Here is a 25382-nt window from a genome sequence, read left to right on the forward strand (position 1 = left end):
CAGGGAAGCGGAAGGACAGGCCCCCCAGGGTCTTAACCACACTTATCTTCTGCAGGGAACAGGGTGAAGTGTGTCCACCTGAAGTGCAGGCTTTTCTACCCCTGCTGCTGGGTTCGCGCACACACATGCACACACACGCACACACACACACGCACACGCACACGCACACACACATGCACGCACGGGCCACAATCTCTACGTATTAAATTTTAAAAAGCCACTGACTCCGAGACTAGTGCAAAACAGAGGAAATCATGTACCAAATCAAACTAAAAACACTGTCCTGCTGCTAATTGGTTGCGTTTTCCCGTAAAACCCTGGTAACTGCTGTGCACAGGTGGGTGATGTGATACAGTCACAGCTTTGGATGTGCAAGCTGTACTTTAACTATGTTAATCCCTTGATTTTTGGCACAAACAGAAAAAGCCACCAGGTTTCCAATCCCGGCTGCCTGTGTCGACACAGGGAGGTGTCAGTTCCCCCCGCGTCCGGAAAATAAATGTCTCAACAGCTGAAAAATGCCATTTTCTGTGCCCATCATCCCTTTATTGTGCTTTGCAAATTTTTCTTTGCCAATTCAGCATTCTTTTCTTAATTTCAATTCAGTACATTTATTTTTGAGATACTCTTAACATACATATACTCTTTGCATAATACATATGGTTAACATATACTGTACACATCAAATATAGTCAATCAATACTTTATGTATAATATATACCCTGAACACTCTATGCAGAATATATCCTCTTAATACACATAATATATGCCCAACATACTGTATACTCTGTACAATATATACTCTTAACACTCTACGTATAATATACTCTTAATAAATACTTCATGCACAATATATACTCAATGCTCTATGCATAATGTATATTCAAAATATAGTCTATGCATAATATATAGGGGACAGCTGGTAGCGTAGTGGTTAGAGCCGCCACGTCTGGATCCAGAGATCATAGGTTTCAATCCCACCTCTAGTCATAATACTTACCCTAAAAATGCTGCAGAAAAAAATTACCCAGCTGTATAAATGGGTAAATATCACAGGTCACTTTGGACTAAAGCATCAGCTAAATGAATAAATGCAAATGTACAAAAACTGTCGTGGACTAAAAGAGGTTAAAGGTCCAAGCGCTCATGTTTATAATGGACAGCACATGACTTTAAACGATAAAATCCTGGTAAGACGCTACTCTTCCCTATGTGTTGGAGAGACTGCGGTGAACTCATGCTGAACAGCGTGGTTTCTACAAGCGGGAAGCCAAGGGATGATTGGAGCGGCAGCATGACTTAATGAGATGAAAGATGCATCACAGCACAGTTCCGTGGCGCAGGGACGGCAGAGACACGCTAAAGACGCTCCTCATTCTCTCATTTCGTCCCTCTCCAACAGGAAAAGCTGAGGCATTACACCAAGTGCAGACGTGAAGCAATAATGTCCACAAAAGCAGTAATTCAGCTTAAGTGAGTCATCCACTAATTTCCTGTCCAGCTCCTTTGATGAGTCATGGGCACATCCTCATCTCATGTCATTTCATGGAGAGTCGATGTACATAGATCTCCAAATTAATTGGCTGGTGTGGTGCCATGGTGCAAAAAGCTGGACATGAGGCTGGAAGTAAGGGCCTGGGTTCAGCTCCAATGCAGAACTCCAGTGTTGTCGGTCCACAGCCCACAACAGAGTTCAAGATGTACCGTACTATACCGTGGCTCCTCGACTTACGAACACAACTGGGACTGTTCATAACTCGTTTTGTTTGTAACTCCGAAGTTACTTTAGCACTAAGTCACACTCAATAAAAGGTTTATTAATGTCTAGCTTCTCTAAACATAAGAGATGTGCTGTAGCTATGACAAAACTTTCTTATTTTAATATTTTTGTTCAAATCAAGCTACATTAAAATCAAGATTAATTTAAAATGTTATTAGTGGGGGGGCGCGGGGGCACGGTGGCGCAGTGGGTTGGACCGGGTCCTGCTCTCCAGTGGGTCTGGGGTTCGAGTCCTGCTTGGGGTGCCTTGCGATGGACTGGTGTCCCGTCCTGGGTGTGTCTCCGGCCTTACGCCCTGTGTTGCCGGGTAGGCTCCGTGACCCCGTATGGGACAAGTGGTTCAGAAAATGGGTGTGTTAAAGTGTTACTAAAATTTTATTTAAAAAAGGAGTCCAATTCAATTGCTGACTGATTTATTCCATAAACACATGTAACATTCTGCATCTACTTACTTATCAGCAACACCCAGGATACTAGACATAAGATGTAGACACTGTGGTAGTGAGCTGAATTAAGGCAGGTCCATAATCCTGTCGTTTAAGAGCATTTTGCTGCAACTCTGTGGAGTAGAACAGGTCTCGTTCACTTAATTCTAAAATAGATGGGTGAAAAAAAATACAATAAAAAATAAATATGATGTAAAATGTTTGCATCTCTCAAAATTCATTAAAAGCCATTCGTAACAGGAGGAACCTGTGTATAAAGAAGGAAGATGATTTCAAAACAATTCTTGTTAAAACAAGCTTTTTGAGGACTTTCAATTACGTTTTGTGGATTTAACAGGTACTCATTCAATTCGAAAAGCATATTAAAGTCATATATATTATGTTTTGAACTATAAAAAAATGAACCCGGGCCCTAGTTCTCAGCTCAAGCACTAACTTTGGCGGCTGTAAAAATAATTTTAGTATTCCTGAGTGTAGCATCAGCTCCTACTTTCTCAGCGACAGTGGCGACATTAAAATAAGCCGAGATCATTAGGAGACAATAGACCTCATGGCCAAACCAGTGGTGGCGTTTCTTCAGACCGTTGTCTCGAATCCGGAAAAAGCCCAAGATTCTCGCTCATGTTAATGACCAAGGCACACGCTATTAGTGTTGTTACCAAGGGGGGAGGAGGGCGGGGAATCCACACCTACCCCCTTATCATCATCCTGTGCATCTCCATGCTGCTCAACCGTACATGCTTCAGTCCCACTCACCAACCGCAATGTCTTCAGAAAATCACGCTCCCTTGGCTTACCCGTGTTAATGCCAGGGAGGACATAAAAAGAAAAAAAAAGAAAAAACACACATGGGGAAGATGCAAGGACACAGATGAAGAGGAAAGAGTGAAAAGACAATGAAGAAATGGAAGACAGGAAACAAGAAGGCAGAAACAAGATTTATGAACGAAAGGGGGACCAGGCAGCCACTCGGGAGAAGTCCCTCCACTCCAGTAGGGGGCAGCATATAAATAAAATAGTTAATTCATGCTAATTTGAAAGGAATATGCATTATGTTCCTTGAAGCAATAATAGAGTACTTTTAATAAACATGTCCAAGGTTATTTCAAAAGCTTTTAAATTTCCAAAAAGCCTTTCCAAAATTTTTGAATTCATGTTAAACTGTAAATATAATATGAACTGTAAATAATATATAGCTGAGCCATCACTGTAATCATGTGAAAGGCTTCATTGTCCTGATTATATGTGTGTGATTTAAAACTGGAAAAATTTCTCATTTTAAGCATTTGTTAAAGAAAGAGCCAATTACAATTCAGCACATCACTCCCCCATACAGCTACTGAAATACACGTTATTACGCCGTTAACTAACTAATACTGGAAGGACACCAGAAGGACTCGGGTTCAAATCCCACCTCCTGCTGTACTATCCTTGATCAAGGTACTTACCCTGAATTACCCTAAGTAAAAATTGCCCAACTGTATAAATGGGTAAGTCACCGTAAGCAACTTAACACTGCAAGCCACTTTGAGCAAAAGCAACCGCTAAATAAAGAAATTTAATATACGGTATCATGAACAATAATACACTCGTTGGTTAATACACTCATTGGCAGACTTTGTCCGAGAATCTGCGATGACCTTCTAGGTCATCGATAGTAAAAAGGCTTCGGTCCATGTCCGTACATGGAGTTGACATGTAACATGCAATGGTGTTACATTTACATTACATTTACATGTAGAATGAATGTACATGTGTTACAATGAATATTAGTAAATGCCATGAGGCACAAACCTTTTCAGTGGCCATTTTAGTGATCTAATGGATTGGTTATCATCACTCACCAAGTCATATCTGCACAGCTCAATTATTTACCCTGATATGAACACACTTACTGCAAGTATTATGGTTTTTGCACCACTAGAACATCCAGCACAGTAAATGTTCAAGGTTTTATGGCTATTTTTTAAATATTTCCGTGTAATCAGTTGCTCTGCAAATTGAATTTTTTTTTGAGAATGACTAATACATATTTTCACTCTAAGGTACAACAGCATGGCACCTTCTGCTGCGCACATCCTGGCTACGAGTCCCGTTCCTTAAAGGCCATCTCACACTGCTTAATGACCTCCTGGAGCTTGACTGTAGTGACAGAAAGTAGGGAGGTGATGTGAAGCACAGCTCCGGTGACGTGTGAAGACCAACGATGTGAAAGCGGAGCACAGAGAGAGAACAGGGGTGTGTGGAGGTCTGCGCTGGAGGTGCTGGCTGGTGTGTGTGTGTATGTGTATGTGTGTGTGTGTAACTCTGAAACACTCACTACTCACCAGTGATTCTCCCGACAGGACCTCCAGCAGCGAGATCAAGTTGTGTCCATCTCGGAGGTCTTCGTACAGGTCGTTCACGTGCTTCCGTACCTAAAGGCAGGGGAATGGAGCAGACCGGAACGTTTAATGAGTATTAACGGCCGTGTGGGAGGCATGGTGCTGGTATGGTAGGGAAGGGGCGGGTGGACTTTCAGGGACACTGACATTCACATAACAGCTTGACATCGGAAAAGTCATCAAGCGACTGTACAAAATGTCCGAAATACGCCGTTTGAAGCCTCGTCAGGAAATACTGAATATACTTTAACGAATATTGGTATTAATAAGACGTGTGAAATCATGAACAAAAGGGGTTTGGCGACCAGTCGAAGGTCCTGAGCAAACACGCTACGCTATTGGTTAGAATATGCTGCAAACATCTCGTAGCTATTTATTCCTTCATCTGACACTTTTCTAGCGACTAAAAAAAAACTTAAGCTAATTACGGTAACAGGGTCCTTTTTACTGTACGAACTAGAGAAGTACCATAATCAAGGGTACTGCGCCACCTGTTGCCTTCAATTTTCTCATTAGATTTATCACCTGGAACACATAGAAAATCATAACCGCTCCCATATCTGCGTCCTAATCTCTCTAATGGGCACATTTTAGGATTTAATGTCAACATTCACCAAAGGCCCAGCTTGAGCATGAAACCACACCCCTTTTTTCTTGACTCCGCCCTCTTGCCGTGCTTACTTTGCATAATAGTGTTCACAACCCCTCCACCATGGAGACACCTTCTCAGAGGTAAAATCGGAAGCAAAACAATCACCGGCCCCACCTCTCCCTTTACCAGTGTAATTTTACCTCAAATACCGCTCAACCTGTTCTTGAAAACCTGAAGCACGAGGTTGCCCTTCCTACCTTACGAAGACACTTTACTTCACGGTTTCAGTTGATTTTCTCTCGGTAGCCAGGAATGAAGCAGCATTTTATTGCATGAGGTGGTGGACACCAAAAACACCTTCACGTCAAATAAAATACCCGTTTCCTAGCATACACATGCAAAGCGACTTACGCAGATTTCAGCTACAATCTATACCCTTTTTTTAAATTTTCCTTAGCAAGTTTACTGGTTAGAGCTGTTATACTCAGTGGGCCCAGGTTCAAGTCCCCGCCCTTGCTATAATACACTTGAACAAGGAACTTTCCCTGAACCGAAACAAGAAAAATTGCCCCGCTGTGTAAATGAGTAAATAAGAGTACGCAGCTTAGTACATAATCCTCACATTTTAGGTTGTTCTCGATTTGAACTAGGAGTACCCTTCAACAAGGTACTTACCCTAAATTGCTCCCGTAAAACTACCCAGCTGTATAAATGGGTAAACAGTTGTTGGTAACTTAAATTCATTTTGGAGAAAAGAGTGAACTAAATGAATAAATTTAAATGAAAAAGCGAGACTAGGCAAATAAGATGACAAAATAACAATATTATATGCAACAATGTATTAATGATGTAATAATGTATGTATAGCGATATGTATAATGTATGTATTATGTATATTATATGTATTATAATATGTATAATGTATAATGTACAAAAATAATGTAATAATGTAATGTAAGAATTATTATTAGGGACAGAATGCCTTTTCCTCATTAGCCAGCTTCCTTACCCACAATGCTTGCTGTTGCTGGTGCACTTGCCTACAGGATCTATAACGTTCACATTCCTCATGGTTCACAAACTCTAAACAGACAGAACTAAGAGGTATTCCCTTCAATCCTGTGTTTACTCCTTTCATGAAAGTTCCCTGCAGAAAAGCACATTCTCTGCCTCACACAAGGTCTCCCGTTGACCCATTTTACTCAAGAACAACCAGAGGGTGGATGGAGATTCTTCTTCAGGCCTCTCACCAGCTGGAGGGTCGACTCACAAGGGGTTCAGAATGGAAAGTCCATATTTTCTCAGTGTTGGTTCTGATGTGGTGGAATGAGCTCCCTCTGTGCCTCAGAGCTGCTGAATCCCTTTCAGTCTTCAAGAAGGCTCTCGCGACATCTCTATCAGACCTAGTTCTTCCCCGATCTGCTAAAACCTCCCTAAATTTGCATCACACCATCTCTACTCAGCAGCTCAGACATTTTTTTAAAGATACTAAAGAAATTCCTCACCACGGTCCCCCATCTCCCGACTGCTCCGAATACCACAGCGTTGAGGCTAGTGTGTCTCCACGATGACCTGCTTTCACCTAGACCTCCCACATCTCCATAATACCCTTCACGAGGCCCACTCGACGGGCACAGCTGTGAAGCAGAAATAGGCAACGGCCGCTCTTTCTGGGTCAGCCACATTCCCCCCCATATTACTCAGCATCTCAGCCTGCGGAGGACAGATTAGCACCAGGGGACAGGACACCGGGGACCCAAACTGGAGTATGACACACTTCCAGAAGGAATTCTAGCTCTGGAGTTACAGTAGAACTCATTGGACAGTTAGCCGTTGGCTTAATGGTGTAAAAAACAAATCAGAACACCAGGAAATTACAACACGATACAAAATCGAGTCTGAAATCTTGGCTCCGTGGGACATGGCAGTTGATTACAGGTAGTCCTCAACTTACAACGTGCAACGATTGTGACCCATACTTATGGTGGCCATCCCATCATTATAAAAAATATTAAAATATTATACAATAGAAAAATATTTTCAAGTCCTGCTGTACGAGGCACCGTATTTCTTGCTGACCCAGTCAGTGTGTCTATCAGCCACTTCATATTATTTTGATCATGTTTTATGTATAGAATGCTTCATCTGTGCTTTTCTTCTCATCACTTTTTGTACAAAGGCAAGCTAGTGAAAACGTGAGTATTCTGGAGGTGCGAAGGAGAAGAAGCAAAAGAAAACAGATTTAAAAATTAAAGTACTTTAATTCTGTGTTAGTATTCTAACATGTAACGTTTTAACATGAATAACACAAGAAAATTTTTCAGAGTTAGTTATGTCGATTTTTCTGTCGATCTTGATTACACACACACACACACACACACACACACACATTTTGTTTACTGATTAGAGAAGTATCGCAAGTTCTTCTAGTGTCACTTTAGGTTTGGCATTTTACAGCCATCGGAAGATTCCAGAAGAAACCAAAACATTCTAGAAAGTACCAAAACATTCTAAAAAATATCAGATCCTAAAAGGTACTGGAACATTTGGTACTTGGAACCTAGTATCAAAATTCACTAAAATTTGCTAATTTAAAGAATCTGGTATATATTTATAAAAACTGACATGTAGTACGAAATAATGCAAAAAATATATTTCATCTAACAAAACTGAATGGAAAATGCAAAAAAAAATATAATAAAATTGTTACATTGTGCAATATGTAAAATTAATGAAAAATGTAGTATTATAAATGGAAGCATTCATGCATGTAAATTTTTCATCATTATGTGTCCTTATGGTTTATATAATACAACATGAGGGGTTCTGCAACGTATGACGACGTCGACAGGGTTACTGGAATGGTGCATTTTATTTATTACAGCGTCATCTCAATTAAATAAATTGACGGAAAGGTTCATCTGTACCGTTAAGATTCTACTGACGGTGATTCAGTGGTAAAAGTGACTAAGGATTTACTAACAAATGGACCTCTTGACCCAGTTGTGTTTGAAAGCTGAGTTGCGAAATGAAGAAACTTGCTCAAAAACATAAAAATGTTGCCTTTGTATAAAAACAAGACATTTTAAGAGTTGGTGCTGTAAATCCTCTGGAATATATATTTTGGCTGGTATCCTTTTCTGGATCTTTCGATCCCTACCTCAGAATTCGGACCCCACCCACTGCTGTAATTCCCATGAGCAAGATATTTACCCTAACATTGATGCAGTAAAAATTACCCAGCTCTACAAATGGGTAAATCACTTTTCCTCGCTTTGGAGAAAAGTGCAAGCTGAAAGAACAAAGTCACGTTTATCAGCACCGTTAGCTCGGACACAAGCAAACGCTTCGGTATTTTCATACAAAAACCTCCACGGCGCTCGTGCTGCACATGTATCTGCTTGCTGCGGATTCTCGCTTTCCAGTGGAACATGAACCAGATGTATTTCCACCTTTCAAGTTAGCTCAGCTCCCCAGATGCACTACCCCGCGGTGGGAGGAAGCCATGCTCATGAAACGGCGGCACACGGAACTCAAGACGTCTCCTTGGCACCCGTACATCCCGACGCCGAGCTAAACGAGCCGCTACAATGAAATTAAATGTCAATCAGAGCCATTTTTCAGGAGCGTCGGAGCGTGTGAGGACCTATTCGGCACGGCACATGAAACACCACTTGGATAATGATTCAACCAAAAATTTGGGCAGGACTGCTACACGCACTCTGTCACGCGCTGTCCGAAACCGCTTGTGCTAAGCGGGGTCGCGGCAAACCGGAGCCTAAGCCGACAACACAGGGTGCAAGGCCGAAGGGGGAGGGGACACACCCGGGACGGGACGCCAGTCCGTAGGAAGGTACCCCAAGCGAGACTCGAACCCCAGACCCGCCAGACAGCGGGACTCGGCGAAACCCGCTGCGCCACCGTGCCCCCCAGGACTGGTACGGTACAGTATATATTAGTCGCCAGCCAACGCTGACGAACATCCTTGCAGCGACTTGTGGTAAAAACCTTAACATCCCCATTTGTGTTTCATCAACTCTGTAAACAATTCCAGGAAGGATCAGTCCAAGGCCTTGAAGTGTTCACACAAGTCAACAAGTGACACCAGTAAGCTTTAGTGTAAAATACCTCGGCACCATTTAGCTCCCTGTAAAATACAGACTACATACTGTAACATACCACATGTTTACCTCCCAAAACCATTATTTACCAAGAGCCTTAATTTCCTCATCTGTATGACCACCAATGATATCATACACATCTACACACACACACACTGTCTGAACCGCTTGCCCCATACGGGGTCGCGGGGAGCCGGAGCCTAACCCGGCAACATAGGGCGTAAGACTAGAGGGGAAGGGGACACACCCAGGAAGGGACACCAGTCTATCACAAGGCACCCCAAGCGGGACTCAAACCCAAGACCCACCAGAGAGCAGGACCCAGTCCAACCCACTATGCCACCACACCCCCCATACACATCTACTTACAGTATATTTACATTTATTCATTTAACAGATGTTTTATGGCAAAGCAATTTGCAGTTACATTTATTCACTTAGCCAACACTTTTCTCCCAAGCAACTTACCATCTTAGTCTACTTACACTTATTTACCCATCTGTATAGCTGGGTAATGTTACTAGAGCAAGTACTCAAGAGTACTACAGCCAGAGGTGGGGATTGAACATAACAACCTTTAGGTCCAAAGGCAATAGCACTAAGCACTGTGCCATCAGCTGTCCCAGTTCAGAGTAAAAACACACACCTGCTTGTCCCATACAGGGTCACGGAGCCTACCGAGTAACACAGGGCATAAGGCCAGAGGGGAAGGGGACACACCCAGGATGGGACACCAGTCCATCGCAAGACACCCCAAGCGGGACTCGAACCCCAGACCCACTGGAGAGCAGGACAGTGGTCCAACACACTGCACCCCCCTGAGTAAACAAACATACAGTCAGTAACAGATGAAGAGATTTAGATATAGACACAACAACCAAAGTATACCTTGGTTGTTTCACAGCACCACTTTGTTGGCACTCCGTACTCAAGTCTCTGCCCAGAGAATATCGTACTTTCAGAATATTGCATAAATTCCGAATTCCACCTCAGTCCTCTACCCTAACTTGCCTTGTCTTTTCATCTTGTCGTCATGCTAAATTGGTTTCAGCCAGGTTAGTTGTGAGATAATTCAATCATTCTTCTTATCGGTCTGATTCACCATTTATCACTTATCTTATTCATAGCTGTACTTCAAACACTGAAGAACAGTGGCCGTCTCACTCAGCAAATTATTTTTGCTCACGCCGTAGAATTGTTTTTTAAATGTACGGCCAACGAAGAAATTTTATTTTATTTTTTTTTAAAATCCATAACTGTAATATAAGTGAGTAAAAATTAAACCATGTACGGAAGACAATCAAAAGGTTCTTACCTTTAAGAGATGCTGGTTTATCCATTTTGTGAATGTCTTTTTTTGTACTCTGTCTCTTTCATCTGGAAAAAAAGGAAAATACATCAGTAAAATTTCTGAAGTAACATATTGTTTATCATGCTAACAAACACAAATATTTGGGGAAAATACTGGGCTTATTTGGGGGACACCCCTCTCCTGCTTTATTATGCCTATTGATATAGATGCAGGTTGATTTAAGTTTTACTATTAACCAAAACAGCACGCAAACTACTGACTAATTTAAAGCACAGCCAGCAAAGCGTGTCAAGAGTTCAGGGACAGACATTAAATTATTTTAACAAAATAACTCATTGAGTTTGATCGCAAGTTTGATCAATGCCATACCGTAGTATACCATAACAAAGTCATCAGGCTGTCTTACATGTTAACTACTGGGTAGCACCTCGCTTTCGTGCCACTGTCACCTTGAGTTTGAAGCTTTGGAGATTTTAGATTTCATGGGTCTTACAATGTGTGAACAAGTCAACATGTCTGAAATTTCCCTGCGACTTTCTCATTAATGTCACAAAACATTATTTACATTTATTAGAAGTACCTTTCAGAAAGTGAAACAATTCTGCATTCACTATTTGAAGAATTATTAAAACGTAAAAAAAAAAAAATCTTCATTCTTCTAATATTTTTTTCCAAAACCTAACTCTAAATTACTTCTAAATTGGATTTGTTATGGTAAACATTTTGCTTACACATTTTCGACAAGGGATAAAAAATTACAAGCAATTTTATTTTTACATTTTCATGTATAAGCTTCCAAGTAACAGCTGATTTATCTTCATTATTATTATACATGCTATCCACATTTCTCGGCAAAAAAAAAAACAGCCTGCCTGACCAATTGAAAAAAGCAGTCCCGTGTGTGGTCCCTTTAAATAAGGTGGCTTGTTGCCTAGCAACGCTGCTATAGCTAACGGACACATGGCCTACGGAAACTACCAAGCATTTTTAAAAATGAAGGCAAACACTGTTTCAGTCATTTGTAATTTGAAACATGCAAAGAAAAACATTCATTAATAAGTAATAAGAACATCTTCTGACATCACAAGATCTCTCACAAAGATGTTGGGTGCTAGCTAAATGTTTTCGAAAGAACAAACGGCTGAGCCATTTAAGATTTATTGCCTGTTTATCTAGGCATATGCATTAGTATTCATTCCATGATTTTCCTTTATTTGCATGATAAAAAGTCCCGCATGGATGCACTTATGATAAATTTATGACAGTAAGAAATCTACTGACAGATTATATTAAATCAAGCAGGCACATGAGAGATGGATTAAAAAAATATTTAATGAGAGATTACCACACAGTATCACAACAAAATGTATAAAGATAAATTAATATTTTTTTGGCAGTGTGAAATGCGAACATAATTACGCAAGGATTTTATATTTCGAACAGTGACGATGGCGCCCGTTACATACAATGATTAACCCAATTCACCCGAGCACAATTTATAATTCATATTTCCAGCAGCTTGATTCAAAGGATTAAACTTCCATGAGGCTTTACTTCCATTACTCATTGCTGGATCCTCAAGCGCACCATCGACCACACTATTTTTTGTTTTTTTCTTTGGTATCCATGGAAATGCACACTGTGCCCAAGGCACGGTGTGTGTATTCCAAATCTGAACTCACTGCAGGATATAATTTGGTAGAAGAAAAAAAAAAAAAAAAAAGAAGGCTAAATTTAAGTTTTAAAACCCAAAACATTGTAATGTATGCATTGTACAGGAGCTCGAAATGGTTACTCCGAGACAGTCAAAAACAACACAACCTATTCTAACAGTATCTAGAAAAACTAATCTCCAAAAATACTACAGAGACAAAGCGTGAGCCCCTTATCCTAACGTTAACCAGGACAAGTAAACGTTGACTTTTCCCCCTCCAAGACAACGTCACCGACAGCTCTGACTTCCTGGTGTGTGGAACCTATCAGAGACGGTGAGACAGTGTGTGCAAACCCCCAGAACACGTGTGTGTGGGTGTGCGGGGGGCCGACCGGCGCGGTGACACCAGCTCGACGGCAAGCGGAGAAGTACAGTAATTACATGATCATGATAACATCTGTACGGTTTAAATCTCCGCCTCTCGGAAGGAGCCAAAAGGGAGCTGCCACGATCCCCGTCCTGCCGGAGCACCGAAATGCAGCAAACGTACATCCGGCGAACAGCGGAGCTGCGGCACGAACAACCTCACCCTTCAGCGACCCCGGACTGAATTACGCAAGGGTTAAGGTTAACGGTTGGCGGTTAGGGTTAGGGTTTTGCACGTGCGGCAAACGTGTTAGGAAAGGTGAAAAGCTCTAGGAGCTGAGCTCCGGAGAGAAGAAGAGGCAGAGAAACGGAGGAGAATCACTGACCCATGCAGCACATCAAGGCCACCAGGCGAGCACGGCGCTCCCGCTCGCTCCCCGCGAGGTGCCACATGTTCCCGCTGCAGCGCTCGGGACGGACTGCATGGTCACCGGGGAGCTCCGGCCCACCAGGCTCCTCCCGCCCGCCCTCCCGCAGGGCGGCAGCTACACCCTCTTCCCACCAGGCCGACCAGAACGGGTCCCGTCAGGTTTTCCGCCACCCGGCTGCGGGAGGATTGTTTACTCAGCACCCCGGCCCTGCCTCGTCCTGCCGCGGGACGCTTTTGCAGTTTACCTGCCTCTATCCCGCTCAGCACGCGCCACCGCTTTCGCTTTCACGCTCAATGGTATGCGGACATGTGACACACGCGGCCGCGATCCAGCTGGTGTTTATAAAGTGACTCCTGGACGCGGTGCGGCCCATTTAATCGGTAATCCATTGGAGCCGCAGCACATGATTTAAACAGGTAGCCGCGCAGCTGCCAAAAATTTAAACCCATTGCAAATCTCAGTCACATGCCCGATTCCTTCTTCTTAGACCTGCCCGAATCGGGAAAAATTATCTATTGTTTTTTCTTCTAGAAGTTACCAATGCTTTACGGGTGGATGCCACTTCCCTGAGTACTTAATTGACAAAATTACACTAAATGGTGTACTAAACAGAGTAAGGTATTCGTAGACCACTTCTTGTTGTGTTTGTTTTCCCGGTTTTTCACCCGCATCATAATTCTCTCCGGAACTTCTCGGTGCTACATGATCACACCTGTGACATACTGTAACCTTCCGCCCTTGTTTTATGTATGGGGATATATTTGCAGTTTCGCACCGTGCTGTTTCTGTTTCAGTACCGCTGTGACCCAGAACTGTTGTCTTGTTAATCGATAAAAAAAGTTACATTAAAAAAAAATTAAGAAATCTTAATTTTATATCATTTTTTGAAGTGTCAATGTGTCATTCATGCTGTAGGATGAAGTCTCAGAAGCCTCCTTTATAAGCAGTGTGAAACCCCAACGCACACGCGCACACACACACACACACACACACACACACACACACACACACAGATGTACCCCCACCGATCCAATCAAATCAGTCTCCAGCCAGAGCCTTCAGGACTTAATTTTTAAAATGCATCCTAAACACAGCCCTAAATGTCAGAGCCCCCCCCCCGCCCAAGGCTGTCCCATATGTATACATGACAATGGTTCAAGACTGATACAAAAACTTGTTTTTTTTTTTTATTAATGAAACACATATTTATGTGACTTCAGGGGAGATGTTTGTCCTAGTTTTGAACAGCATGGTTTCATTGGACTGGATGAGCAACTTTTCAGATATAATGAACTCCAGAGAAGTTGGACTCAAACTGCTGGAAACGCTGAAGAACTGAGTACAAAGGTAAAGATATCGGCTCGCAGTACAAACTGCATTTTGTTTGAGAGGAGAAAAAAAAAAAAAAAGATTATTTGGGACAAAAGAAACCCAAACTGCTCCAGTCTACAACTGAGCACACAAAGCTCATCTGAAAGGCTAGTGTACTGCATTTTAACACTGAAATCAAATTATGTAAGGAGTCGCTTTGTTTTCATGTAGAAAGGGGCCCTATTTCCAGAACCATGTCCCATCCACAACACGGATTCCTTTTTTTTTTTTTTCTTTTTTGAAAAAGTAAATGAAAAGCTTGAAACTGAAGACACAGTGCTGAGTTTGTTGTTTTACTGCTTGGAATGTGAGCAAATTACAGAGCGAGGATCATCTGAAGCAGGTGAAGGAGAAAGAACCACACACACACACACACACACACACACACACACACACACACACACACACACACACACACACTGAAAAGAACACATACTAAACATCACTGGTCTTTATTTTAACTGAAAACTCCACCAAGTAGATCTACAATGTTAGATATTCAATTTTACAGTGAATTGCAGTGATTTACCCATTTTCATACAGCTGGATATTTCTATATACTAGGCTATTCCCAGTGTATCAATTCAAGGTAAGTACTACTTGATCAAGTGTACTAGCACATGAGATGGGATTCGAACCATGAAGCTAACCACGATGCTACTAAAAATATTTGTACACACGTGACTATGAAAATATTACAGAAATTCATGCAAATAAGCAGCAGACAGCAGCAGCACAGTTACCAATAAGGGCCTCTGACTCCCAGGGATGAACACTGCTGAGTTCCTGTACTCAAAGCATTTAACCCCAATTCAATTGGAGAACTAAAACTCATAATAATATGAAAATCAGAGGTGACCACACTGTTCCCGCTCTGCCTGGTGCACGGCCGCCTCTCTTACTGAGCCCCATGACTCTTCCCGGCAGCGCTAGACACACCACCCTGCAGACAGTCGCTGTTTACTGTGATCCGTCAACGGGTGGGACGCAGCGCCGCGGTGCCGCAACCCCAGCCCTGCCGCTGCAAGTCGCTACAACACACACTTTGCATTCTCAGCACTTGTTGTACATAAACTGAGATGATCCACTGAAAAAAAGCAAGACTACAAGGGCTGGGCACCAACTCTTGGTTTGGGCTGTCAAACTGACACGTGTTATGGTACCTGGACAGTAGTCACCAGCATGTCAGCATGGATAATCTTAGGAAGGTTTACAACATATAAAAAACAGTACAGTATATGGGATCCTTATTATTATTATTATCTGCAGGATAATATCTGCAGGAATGCCGAAGAAAACTCGTTAAGTCACTGCGATGCACTGGATTTAATATGACACCAGATGTCCCGTCAAACTCAAGAGTGAAACCAACACCCACCTGCGGACTAACTCCACCAGATGTCACAGAAGCCCGGTAAACCGCAGACAGCTGTGAACTCGGAAGTCATACCTAATACATGCCCCCCCCCGCCCAGCTAGCCACTCGGCTCACAACCCAAAACGATTTTTATACTGCAAGTTTCATGCTTATTTCTCCACTGATTTCATTCATAACTGTTCATCTTGCTGCAGCTACAGTAGCTATTAGGGATGATGCCTTCTAATGTGAAGGTTGTTGGTTTGAATCCCATTCCTGCTATAATACCCTGGATCAAGGCACTTAGCCTAAACTGACAGTAAGAATAGTAAGAACACCCTGGTATATAAATTGACAAATCCTTGTACACTTGATCAGTCTAACAATGTAAGTGGCCTTTAACAAAAACATTAATTTCATATAGTATGTACGATGGGGGAGTCATTCCTGATGAGAACAGCGCTCCCTTGTGGAGATTTAATTTCTTCTTTAAGCGATGGTATGTATGTAAACATTACGCACAATAAAAAAAAAAAAATTCTGCTTCAATGTCAAATTTCAGCCAAATGGTATTAAAGGTTAAAGTTTATTAAAATTCCGGTTTTACAGCTCAGTCACTAGAAGATAGGCGGGTTATGGGTTCACCGTACTCTATATTGTTATGTTTCAGGAAACGTGGAGCAATCGCAAGAAACAAAACAGCAGCCGATCACGTCGTCAGGAGTCGATGATCAATAAAACTTTGGCTAAATCGCCCAATAAACACATAACTGCCCATAAACTCCACCTGCCAGGTTATTTTGCTCTATCTGCTAGACGGAGAATTTCGGTTTTTTTGTGAGACATGTCAACTGAGTGAAAGGACTGGAGAAAAGGCCTCTTTTGTCTTATCAAACTTATGACAGCATCGTTAAGATGATATCACTAAATTCCACATGCTTTGCGGGGGTTTCGTGCTTTTATTTTTCATTTAATCGTCCTTTGGATTTCAGTTCAGTGCCCGTCGTCTTATTGCACTGATAGACACCACAGCCCTGTCCTGTCCTGTCCGGTCCAGAGGCGGTTTAAAAAGAATGCGTAAACAGGTTACCGTGTTAAGGCTCAGAGAATAGGGAGGCGAGATCTCGGCTGCCCCAGCTGAAGGAAGTTTAAACAGCGGCACAGGAAAAGTAAAGGAAACTCCACTCTGCTCGTCATATTGAAACACGCAGATGGACGGGGCTTACATTTTTGACCAGATGGCGACGCTATAGTAGCCGTTCGGCACGATTTTTTTTCCCCATTCAACAATAAGAAGCAGTGCTTGAGTCTGTAGATTGTACAAAGAGTGCAGACGCAACACTCTCCAAGTGCCAGACAAGAGTTTCCCGCGTGCTGAGAACAACCGAAAAGAGTGCGCCGTCTCCTCGTGTTACGAATGGGAAAGTTACGAATTTTCAAAAGATGCCAATACATACCTACATACGGGCGGTCCCCGATTTACGATGGTTCGACTTACGATTTTTTCGACTTTACGATGGCAGGCTGGCGATAGACATTCAGTAGAAACGGTACTTCGAATTTTGAATTTTGATTTTTTTTCCCAGGCAGGTGATATGCGGTGCGATACTCTCTTGTGATGCTAGGCGGCGGCAGTCTGTCACGCAAAGGTGTGTACTAGGTGTATTTAATGCATTTTCGATTTACGATATTTCCAATTTATGATGGGTTTCGCGGAAACGTAATCCCATCGTAAATCGGGGACCACCTGTGTGTATGTGTACATATATATACACACATACACACATGCATATGTACTTTCCACTGAATTATTTTCTAAATAGCTGAAAAATACATTAACAGTATGGGACCGCCTGAGTTCAACTCTTTTCCACACTGTTTACAGCTTATTCAATTCACTTAAATTGTATGTTGCGCTCTTCTCACCACAAAGCCACAAAGCACTGAACGACATTCCGAGGAAAGCTACAGAAGGGAAGGGAATGCAATACAGATGTTCTTTTTCTAAAGCAAAGGATATACATATGTTTGTTTTTTTTTTTTTTTAATAAGCCAGCCAGGCAACTGTGGAGAGGAAAACAAAAAAACTCCCAGCTTGAAAGAAGAGGAGAAAAATAAATCTCTGGGGGTCCAAATACAAGTACCTGCTCATTCCTCCAGGGAATTGTACTGTGGTAACGTGGGGGCCTCTGTGGATACACTGAAATTTACATTTAATCATTTAGCTGACGCTTTTTCTCCAAAAGGACTTACAATGTGAAGTTATGTACTCATTCACACAGGAGGATAATTTCAGTGGAGCAACTGAGAGTAAATACCTTGCTTAGGGGTACTACAGCAGGCGGTGGGGATCGAACCCATGCTCTTTAGCTCCAAAGGCAGCAGTTCCAACCATCATGCTGCCAGCTGTCCCACTACTGAATAGGTCTAATATAAAACAACATGTCTGTCAAAGGACAGCTATAATCCGAGGACACTGATGTCACAGTCCAGGCCCATGAATGCTCATCTGTGGACAGCTATGGACCCCTGACCACAGAAACAAAGACTGCAGCTCACATATAGGGTTCATGAGTGCTGGTGATCAAAATGAAAAATACTGGACGTGTTTAGGGGAAGATTCAGTAAACAATCACCGTTACTGACACAGGAGTTTGTAGAGACAATATTTTTGTTTTCATTTTCAGTCATTTCAAATTAGTTAATTTTGGTTCATCTTAATGCAAGTCAGTGTGAATGAAAATATTGAAGAAAAAAAAAAAAAAAGGTGTTGTGGGTTTTTTTTTTTTAAATTTATTTAATATAGCTGTATACGAGGATTTTATGAAACCAAAACTGTGATTCACCAGATGTCTGTACTACTGAGCTTCTAATGTGTGTTAGGGCCCCAGTTGTGTTTGTAAAACAAAAGGCAACTGAAATTAAGACTGTCAGAACACACGCAGTAGAAACACCTTGTTCAAAATTCCTTGCCATCTTTATTCCCAAAAACACTAATGTGTCTCTGCCTATTCCCCCTTCCAAGGCTCTGAGTCTGTCCTACACTATCGACCGGGAGTTCGGTTCACAGGCCGAAAATAGGAGTTACTGAAACAGCTGAGGGTTCGGAGGACAAAGCGACATTTGATAAATAAAGAATACAATACACCACTTCTGAACGAGCTGAAAGAAAGCACTTTTGCATTTTGAAAATGTACAAATTCTGAATATTACTTTAGTCATGTGGGCTCTGGCCTAACTGCAAAGGTAATGGGTTGTGTGTTTTAATGTTGGGATTTGATCTGAGAACCCTCCCATACCGCGGAGCCAAATAAGGTATCGTAGACATCTAATAACTAGTCATCCTAATCCTCAGTTTGCCAAGGACAGCACCTTGGGTGTAACTTAGAGACAGTTGCAACGTGAAAAAAATGATCTGGCACCACAGCAAGCAGCACAGTAATCAAGGCCAAGTAAAGTAACTGGAACTCGTAAGGAAGGACAGGTGAGTGGACTGTGGGTTAGAGGTGTTGCCTTGCAATTGTAGGTTCAACGTACGAGTTCCCACTTACCCTATAGTACCCTTGATTAATGTGTTTATCATGAATTGCTAGCATAAACATTACCAAGCTGTGTTGGAAAATAACTGTAAAGACCTTAGTATGTAAACCTCATGCAATAAGTTGCCTTGGATAAAGGTGTCAGCTAAAGGAACAAGAAGTTTCATACCATATTGTCACATATAAGATGCAAAAAGAATTCTGATGAGAGGTAAAGGCAAATAACTGCGCACTGGTACCTATCGAAACCTGATTGTTCACTACATCCCAACAACACTGCTACACTCCTCCACCTCTGCCCACTTGGTGGTCCCACACACAAGCAATCCAAAATAAAAAGCACAAAGGTTTTTGGTTTTGGTCTTAATATGGTGGAATGACCTCCCACGGTCACTCAGAACTGCTGAATCTCCCTCTCTATTTCAGAAAACTCTCAAAACTCACTTCTTTCAGATTCTCTTCCTCCCTGATCTCGTGCTCAGTAAACGTGGATGTGTTTGTGTTTAATGATATTTAATAATTCATTTAATAATTGAAAAGCCTATATGTACCTACTCATGGAATGTATGCTGGTTCATATGGTGTTATGTGACAAATGGACTGTACTCAAGAATCATATTTCTGCCTCCAAATCTCTCTTTCTGCTGATGTAATGAACTTTTTGTATTGTTCTCTGAGATGTACGTCGCTTTTGAGAAAAACGTCTGTTAAATGAATAAATGTAAATGTAACGCAAAGCCTAATCATACAACCTTACTGACTAGCGCTGGGACTGTAAACAGTGCACATCAGCCTTGGCAATGAGGGAGGGTTTCAGAACCCATTACATAACTTATATGAACAAATATTTATCTTTGTTAATATACTAGCCATGGCGATGTTATCAACTAGTTATGTTCCGTTACTGCTGGAAACAATTACAAGAATGCTTAAATACCAGTAGATGTCCGTCCATTTGTCTTTTTGCATTAACTGCCTATCCACTCAGGGTCTCACTAATCCAGGGTCAATCCCAGAATGCACAGGGTGCCCTGTCTGGAGTGAAGCACAAACCACTGAGCCATCGATAATCTTATTTACGTTAAGAAATACTGGTTTGAAGCATGATGGGCATCTAATATTAACTGCAATCTCAGCTAGTCACTGTTGCTGTAAATAAAACTTGCCACACAGCTGTTAACACAAGACATGACTTCACAGCTCAAAAGAAGGGCCAACTGGATGATTTTAGGGATGCACTCAGCGCGACCATCTGTCCGTGGGGCCTGGTGACTGCATGAACAGAAAGCAGACTATCTGCAACGCTTCCCTTATCGGGAGTTTGACAGATTTCAAACTTGAACAGTAAACCGCCCCACATCCAAAAACGTAGCATAAATCCGAACAGCTGATAACGTAGTGGTTAGAGTTCCGCCCTTCGGATCCAAAGGTCAAAGGTTTAATGGCAGTCACTGGGTTACGAACGTTTGACTTAAGTACAACCCGTAGTTACGAACCATCCCCTGTAAAGCCTATTATATTAAACATTTGATTTACATAAAATGGTTTGTAATAACGAACGGGCGCTACTTTGCAACTTGCATCAAAACATTGCGCGTCTACAGTGGTTCGTTGGCTCATGGGTACGTGGCAGGACAAAAGATATTGTTCTTTTCAGTCGGACCACCACACGATCTGTACCGAACTGCTCCGACTTACGTACAAATTCAACTTAAAGACAGATTTAGGAAAGGAACTCGTTCGTAATCCGGGGACTGCACGTACATTTGTTCATTTAGCTGATGCTTTTCTCAAAAGTGACTTACGATAATAAGCTACTGACAGCGATTTACCCATTTCTACAGCTAGGTAATTTTACGGGAGCAATTTAGGGTAAGTACCTTGCTCAAGGGTAGTACAGCCAGAGGTGGGATTCAACCAGCAACCTTTGGGTCCAAAGGCTGCATCTCTAATCACTACACTACCAGCTATCTCCAAAGGGTAAGGGTTAGGTTTGAATCTCACCTAATGCTGTAGTACCCTCGAGCAAGGTACCCTCAATTCCTCCAGTAAAACTATCTAGCTGTACGGTGGTAAAGAACTGTAGCTGGAGTAACACTAAATTGCTTTAGAGAAAAGCATCAGCTAACCGAACAAATGTAGACGTCTGTTCGACACTGTGGAACTGGTGCCTGTAGTTTATTTTCCTCTGATCCCACACAACATAGCATTAGTGTGTAAAAATAGAACGTAATTTGTCAGAAGCAAAGAAGACCAGCAGTACAAGATCCATACAAGAGTTCTAATACATCTGTACAAAATTTTCTGTCTCCTCAGCTTCCCAGCGACACAGCTGGGACTCACAGCCTGATTATAACAATAGCCCCATTTATTAACACAAGCTTAATAATTTAGACATGAATTGTACTTAAGTCGAAGGTACAGCTATAACGAATAAAAAAAACTTGTAAGATTTATTTTAAAGTCTTGATTAAATTTATAAAGACTGAAAAAAGCTCCTATTCAATGACGACTGCTCATCATTTCATTCAGTAAATATGTGATATAAGAATAAGATGCAAACGGGACTATAGTTATGGTCCTACACTCCTATTCCATGGTAGCATGCATTTTACTGACAGCTATGGGCTGGCAGCCTTAATAACAAGTTGCTTTCACTACAGAACAAGTTGACATTTTATAAAACAGAAAAGCAAAGAAAATGCAATTAAAAATAAGTATATTACAGAAGAGGGGGTGTGGTGGCGCAGTGGGTTGGCCCACGGTCCTGCTCTCTGGTGGGTCTGGGGTTCAAGTCCCACTTGGGGTGGCTTGCGATGGACTGGCGTCCTGTCCTGGGTGTATCCCCTCCCCCTCTGGCCTTACGCCCTGCGTTACCGGGTAGGCTCCGGTTCCCCACAACCCCATATGGGACAAGCGGTTCTAAAAGTGTGTGTGTGTGTGTGTGTATATGTTACAGAAGTTCATTTTTTCGGAAATTCAGAACTTAGGCATTTGTGAAATTAGGAGCCACTATATATTAACTCCACTCACAGTATGTAAAATGTGCCATCCCCCCTCGGTGGTCTACTCTTTCGACATGTATCGGCAGGTGTGAATTCCAGTTTTTTGAGTCAGCATATTTGCAGTAAGACTTGCAAGCAAAGAAGTTCCCATGGTTCCGACTTCCGCCTGGCCTCGGTCCACCTAATCAATTAGCGGACACAGCTAACGCCACGCCATCTGCTGCCCAAGAGGATGGGAACTACAATGGTGGGACAAAACTGAAAAGGCCACCAACTAGATGCTTAGATGAACAGGAGGAATTTTTTGTCAATATACCTACACTACATATTTAGCAGACACTTTTCTCCAAAGCAACATCCAATGAACTCTACATAGTGTTATCAGCCCACACACCTTATTCACCGCGGTGACTTACACTGCTAGATACAGTACTTACAAGGGTCACTCATCCATACATCAGTGAAACACACTCTCTGTCACTCACACACTATTGGTGAACCTGAACAGCATGTCTTTGGACTGTGGGAGGAAACCAGAGCGCCCAGAGGAAATCCACACAGACATGGGGAGAACATGCAAACTCCACACAGACCGAGTGGGGATCAAACCCATGTCCTTTCACACCAAGCGCTACTCTCTGTAGCACCATGCCACACTTTGCAATTACGTGTCACCTCAAGTCTCTGATGTTATGTGTCATGTTGAGCTACTGGTCCAGTGTGTGAATTCCACATCGAGGATTAATAAAGTATTACCTAACCTTTTACTACACTTCTATGCACTGTACCCTATTATTCACTTCTGTGAATAACTGTAATTGCCATTAGGGTTCTGATTCCTTATTTCGTTGGTTCTGGAATGATTGCCCTATGCATGCTCCTCAGACACCTCTCCTAAACCGTAGTGTACATTTATTCAATTGGATGCCTTTGCCCAAGGCAATGTACAATCTGAGGTTTATATACTAAGCTACTTAAAATAATTTACCCATTTATAGAGTTGGGTATTGCTTTTTACAGTATAAATCAAGATAAATACCTTGCTCAAGGGTACTACAGCAAGAGGTGGGATTCAAAGCGGGGTTCTTCAGCTGTAATGTGGCATGTCCAACCACTATGCTGCCTACTGTGCCATATAACTCATATTACAGCACATGATTTACCACGCTGTTGCAGTATGTGCCTTTTTCTGTTATTTTCATACAGGCATCTGGAGCCTCAGTGGCCTGTACACAAAAGGCTGAAAGTTCATGGCAGACTGCAGGCACCACTGTAACCCGGACCAGTTCCAGCAAGTGCCTCTCCTTCAGATGTCAAGCAGCAATCTCGGTCATATACCTCGCAGTGTGGTCTAGGGGGCAAGGCATTGATCTGGCACAAAGGTGGATCCAACACCGTCAGCTCAAGTGTACTGTACTGGGCATGGCTATAAATAGGCATCACAGTGACACAAGTGTGTCCTGCTTAGTCACTGCCCATCACACACCCCGGGTGCCTCCTTACCTCTTTAAAACTGTACAAGTGCTAAATGCTACAGATCGTGACGATTTCATACATGGGTTATAACGGTTTTCTACCGGCAGAAGTACTCATCTCAAATGATGCAGCACAATGCCAGTAGCCAGTACACGTACACACACACACTGCCTGAAGCCACCAGTGAGGAGGACCTGGCCAAGCCCACTGCGCCACCGTTCCCCCTTAATGCCAGTATGATTTATCATAATATTTTAAAGCTAATAAAGTATAACTAAATCGCTTAGTTTACACCCAATGGTCCAACCAAAACTATGCGGTTGGATGAAGTGTGAGCGCTCAATAATATATTAATATGAAGGATTGAATAGGCAGTAGGGCCACCCTTTGCCCTCAAAGAAGCTTCATTCCTTTGTGGAATGCTGCCATACAAGTCCTGACCTGTGTGAGGGACATATTACACCATTCTGCAAGAAGAAAAGCCTCCACTTCGAGGGATGAAGGAGGTGGAGATCTTCTTCAAACCCTGTGCTCCAGATATTCTCGTAAAGGGTCAGTGATGTTAAGATCTGGTGATTGGGGAGACCATGGAAGACATTTGACTTCATGCTGGTATTTATGACACCACTCTTGAATTCGTTTAGCACTCTGTATGAGGGTATTATCATCCGAGAACATGGAACATCATGAGGGAACCTTGTTTGCACCATAGGGTGCACCCAGTCCTGTAAAATGGCCTCTAATCCCATCATATGATTATGAAGAGCAATCTTTGGGCATAGACAGATAGATACATCGAAAAATAAGTAACTTTGATACTGTTTTGCTATTTCTCCCGATTTCTTCCTGGTACAATTGGAATTCAGATGGCAGCCACAAATGACCACTTTCCACCCACACTTGTATTTAATTCTGGATGCCCAAGTCAACCACAATAACAACGGTCAAGCTTCTGTGGGTAACTAAATGTGTACCTTTCCTAAGTTCAATTCGGAAAGCCGTGTTAGGGTTTTACATCTGTCAGCTTGCAATGTTTTTCAATCGAGCAAGCACAAGAAAAGTTAGGCTGACTTACACTTACACAGGCTCCATTGTGGGTTTTACTGTCAGCAAACCCCAGGATGGACCTTCAGGTTATCCCCAGAGAACGAGACCCCTTTGGGCAGATTCTGAGCCGGCATTAAGTTTCGAAGGACGACGCTGCACAGCAGGGTTTCCATCTTCTGCTGCTTGGGGTGGAGACCCCATTAAACGGTGCACCATCAATGCCTGTTATCACTGTGGAAATCTGACTGGAGGAAGGGGAAGCGATGGACACCTAAGATGTCTGCTTTTTAACCATCGGGCCTAGAACAGAAGAGAGCAAGAAACCATCAGAGAGGCAGACTGTCCTGGGTCCGCAAGTGACCTCCTGGTCCCACTTGGTTTCTGCAGTCAAACCGCCTGCCAGAAGCTGTCTTAATGGGACAACGGGAACCCCTGCTGGGAATCTGGCAAACCCTCAACATCAGCCACCTTCTGGCAGCCAGGCCCAGTCAGGAAGTGCAG

General features: G+C 42.4%; 1 protein-coding gene across 9 annotated transcripts in view; it reads right to left on the reverse strand.

Annotated features, from left to right (window-relative positions):
• dst (dystonin) overlaps positions 1-25382 on the reverse strand; it is a 170918-nt gene that overhangs the window by 112976 nt on the left and 32560 nt on the right. For 8 of the 9 annotated variants that reach the window (XM_029251529.1, XM_029251538.1, XM_018749343.2 and 5 more), the window contains 2 exons: positions 10639-10700; positions 4554-4643 (listed from right to left, as the gene is read on the reverse strand). In XM_029251529.1, the coding sequence (XP_029107362.1) occupies positions 4554-4643; positions 10639-10700 (152 nt within the window). Of the gene's footprint in view, positions 1-2982; positions 3019-4553; positions 4644-10638; positions 10701-25382 lie in introns of all 9 variants that reach the window. The other variant, XM_029251530.1, reaches the window with a different exon arrangement.

Source organism: Scleropages formosus, chromosome 4 (genome assembly GCF_900964775.1).
Source record: "Scleropages formosus chromosome 4, fSclFor1.1, whole genome shotgun sequence".
NCBI classification, from domain to species: Eukaryota; Metazoa; Chordata; class Actinopteri; order Osteoglossiformes; family Osteoglossidae; genus Scleropages; species Scleropages formosus.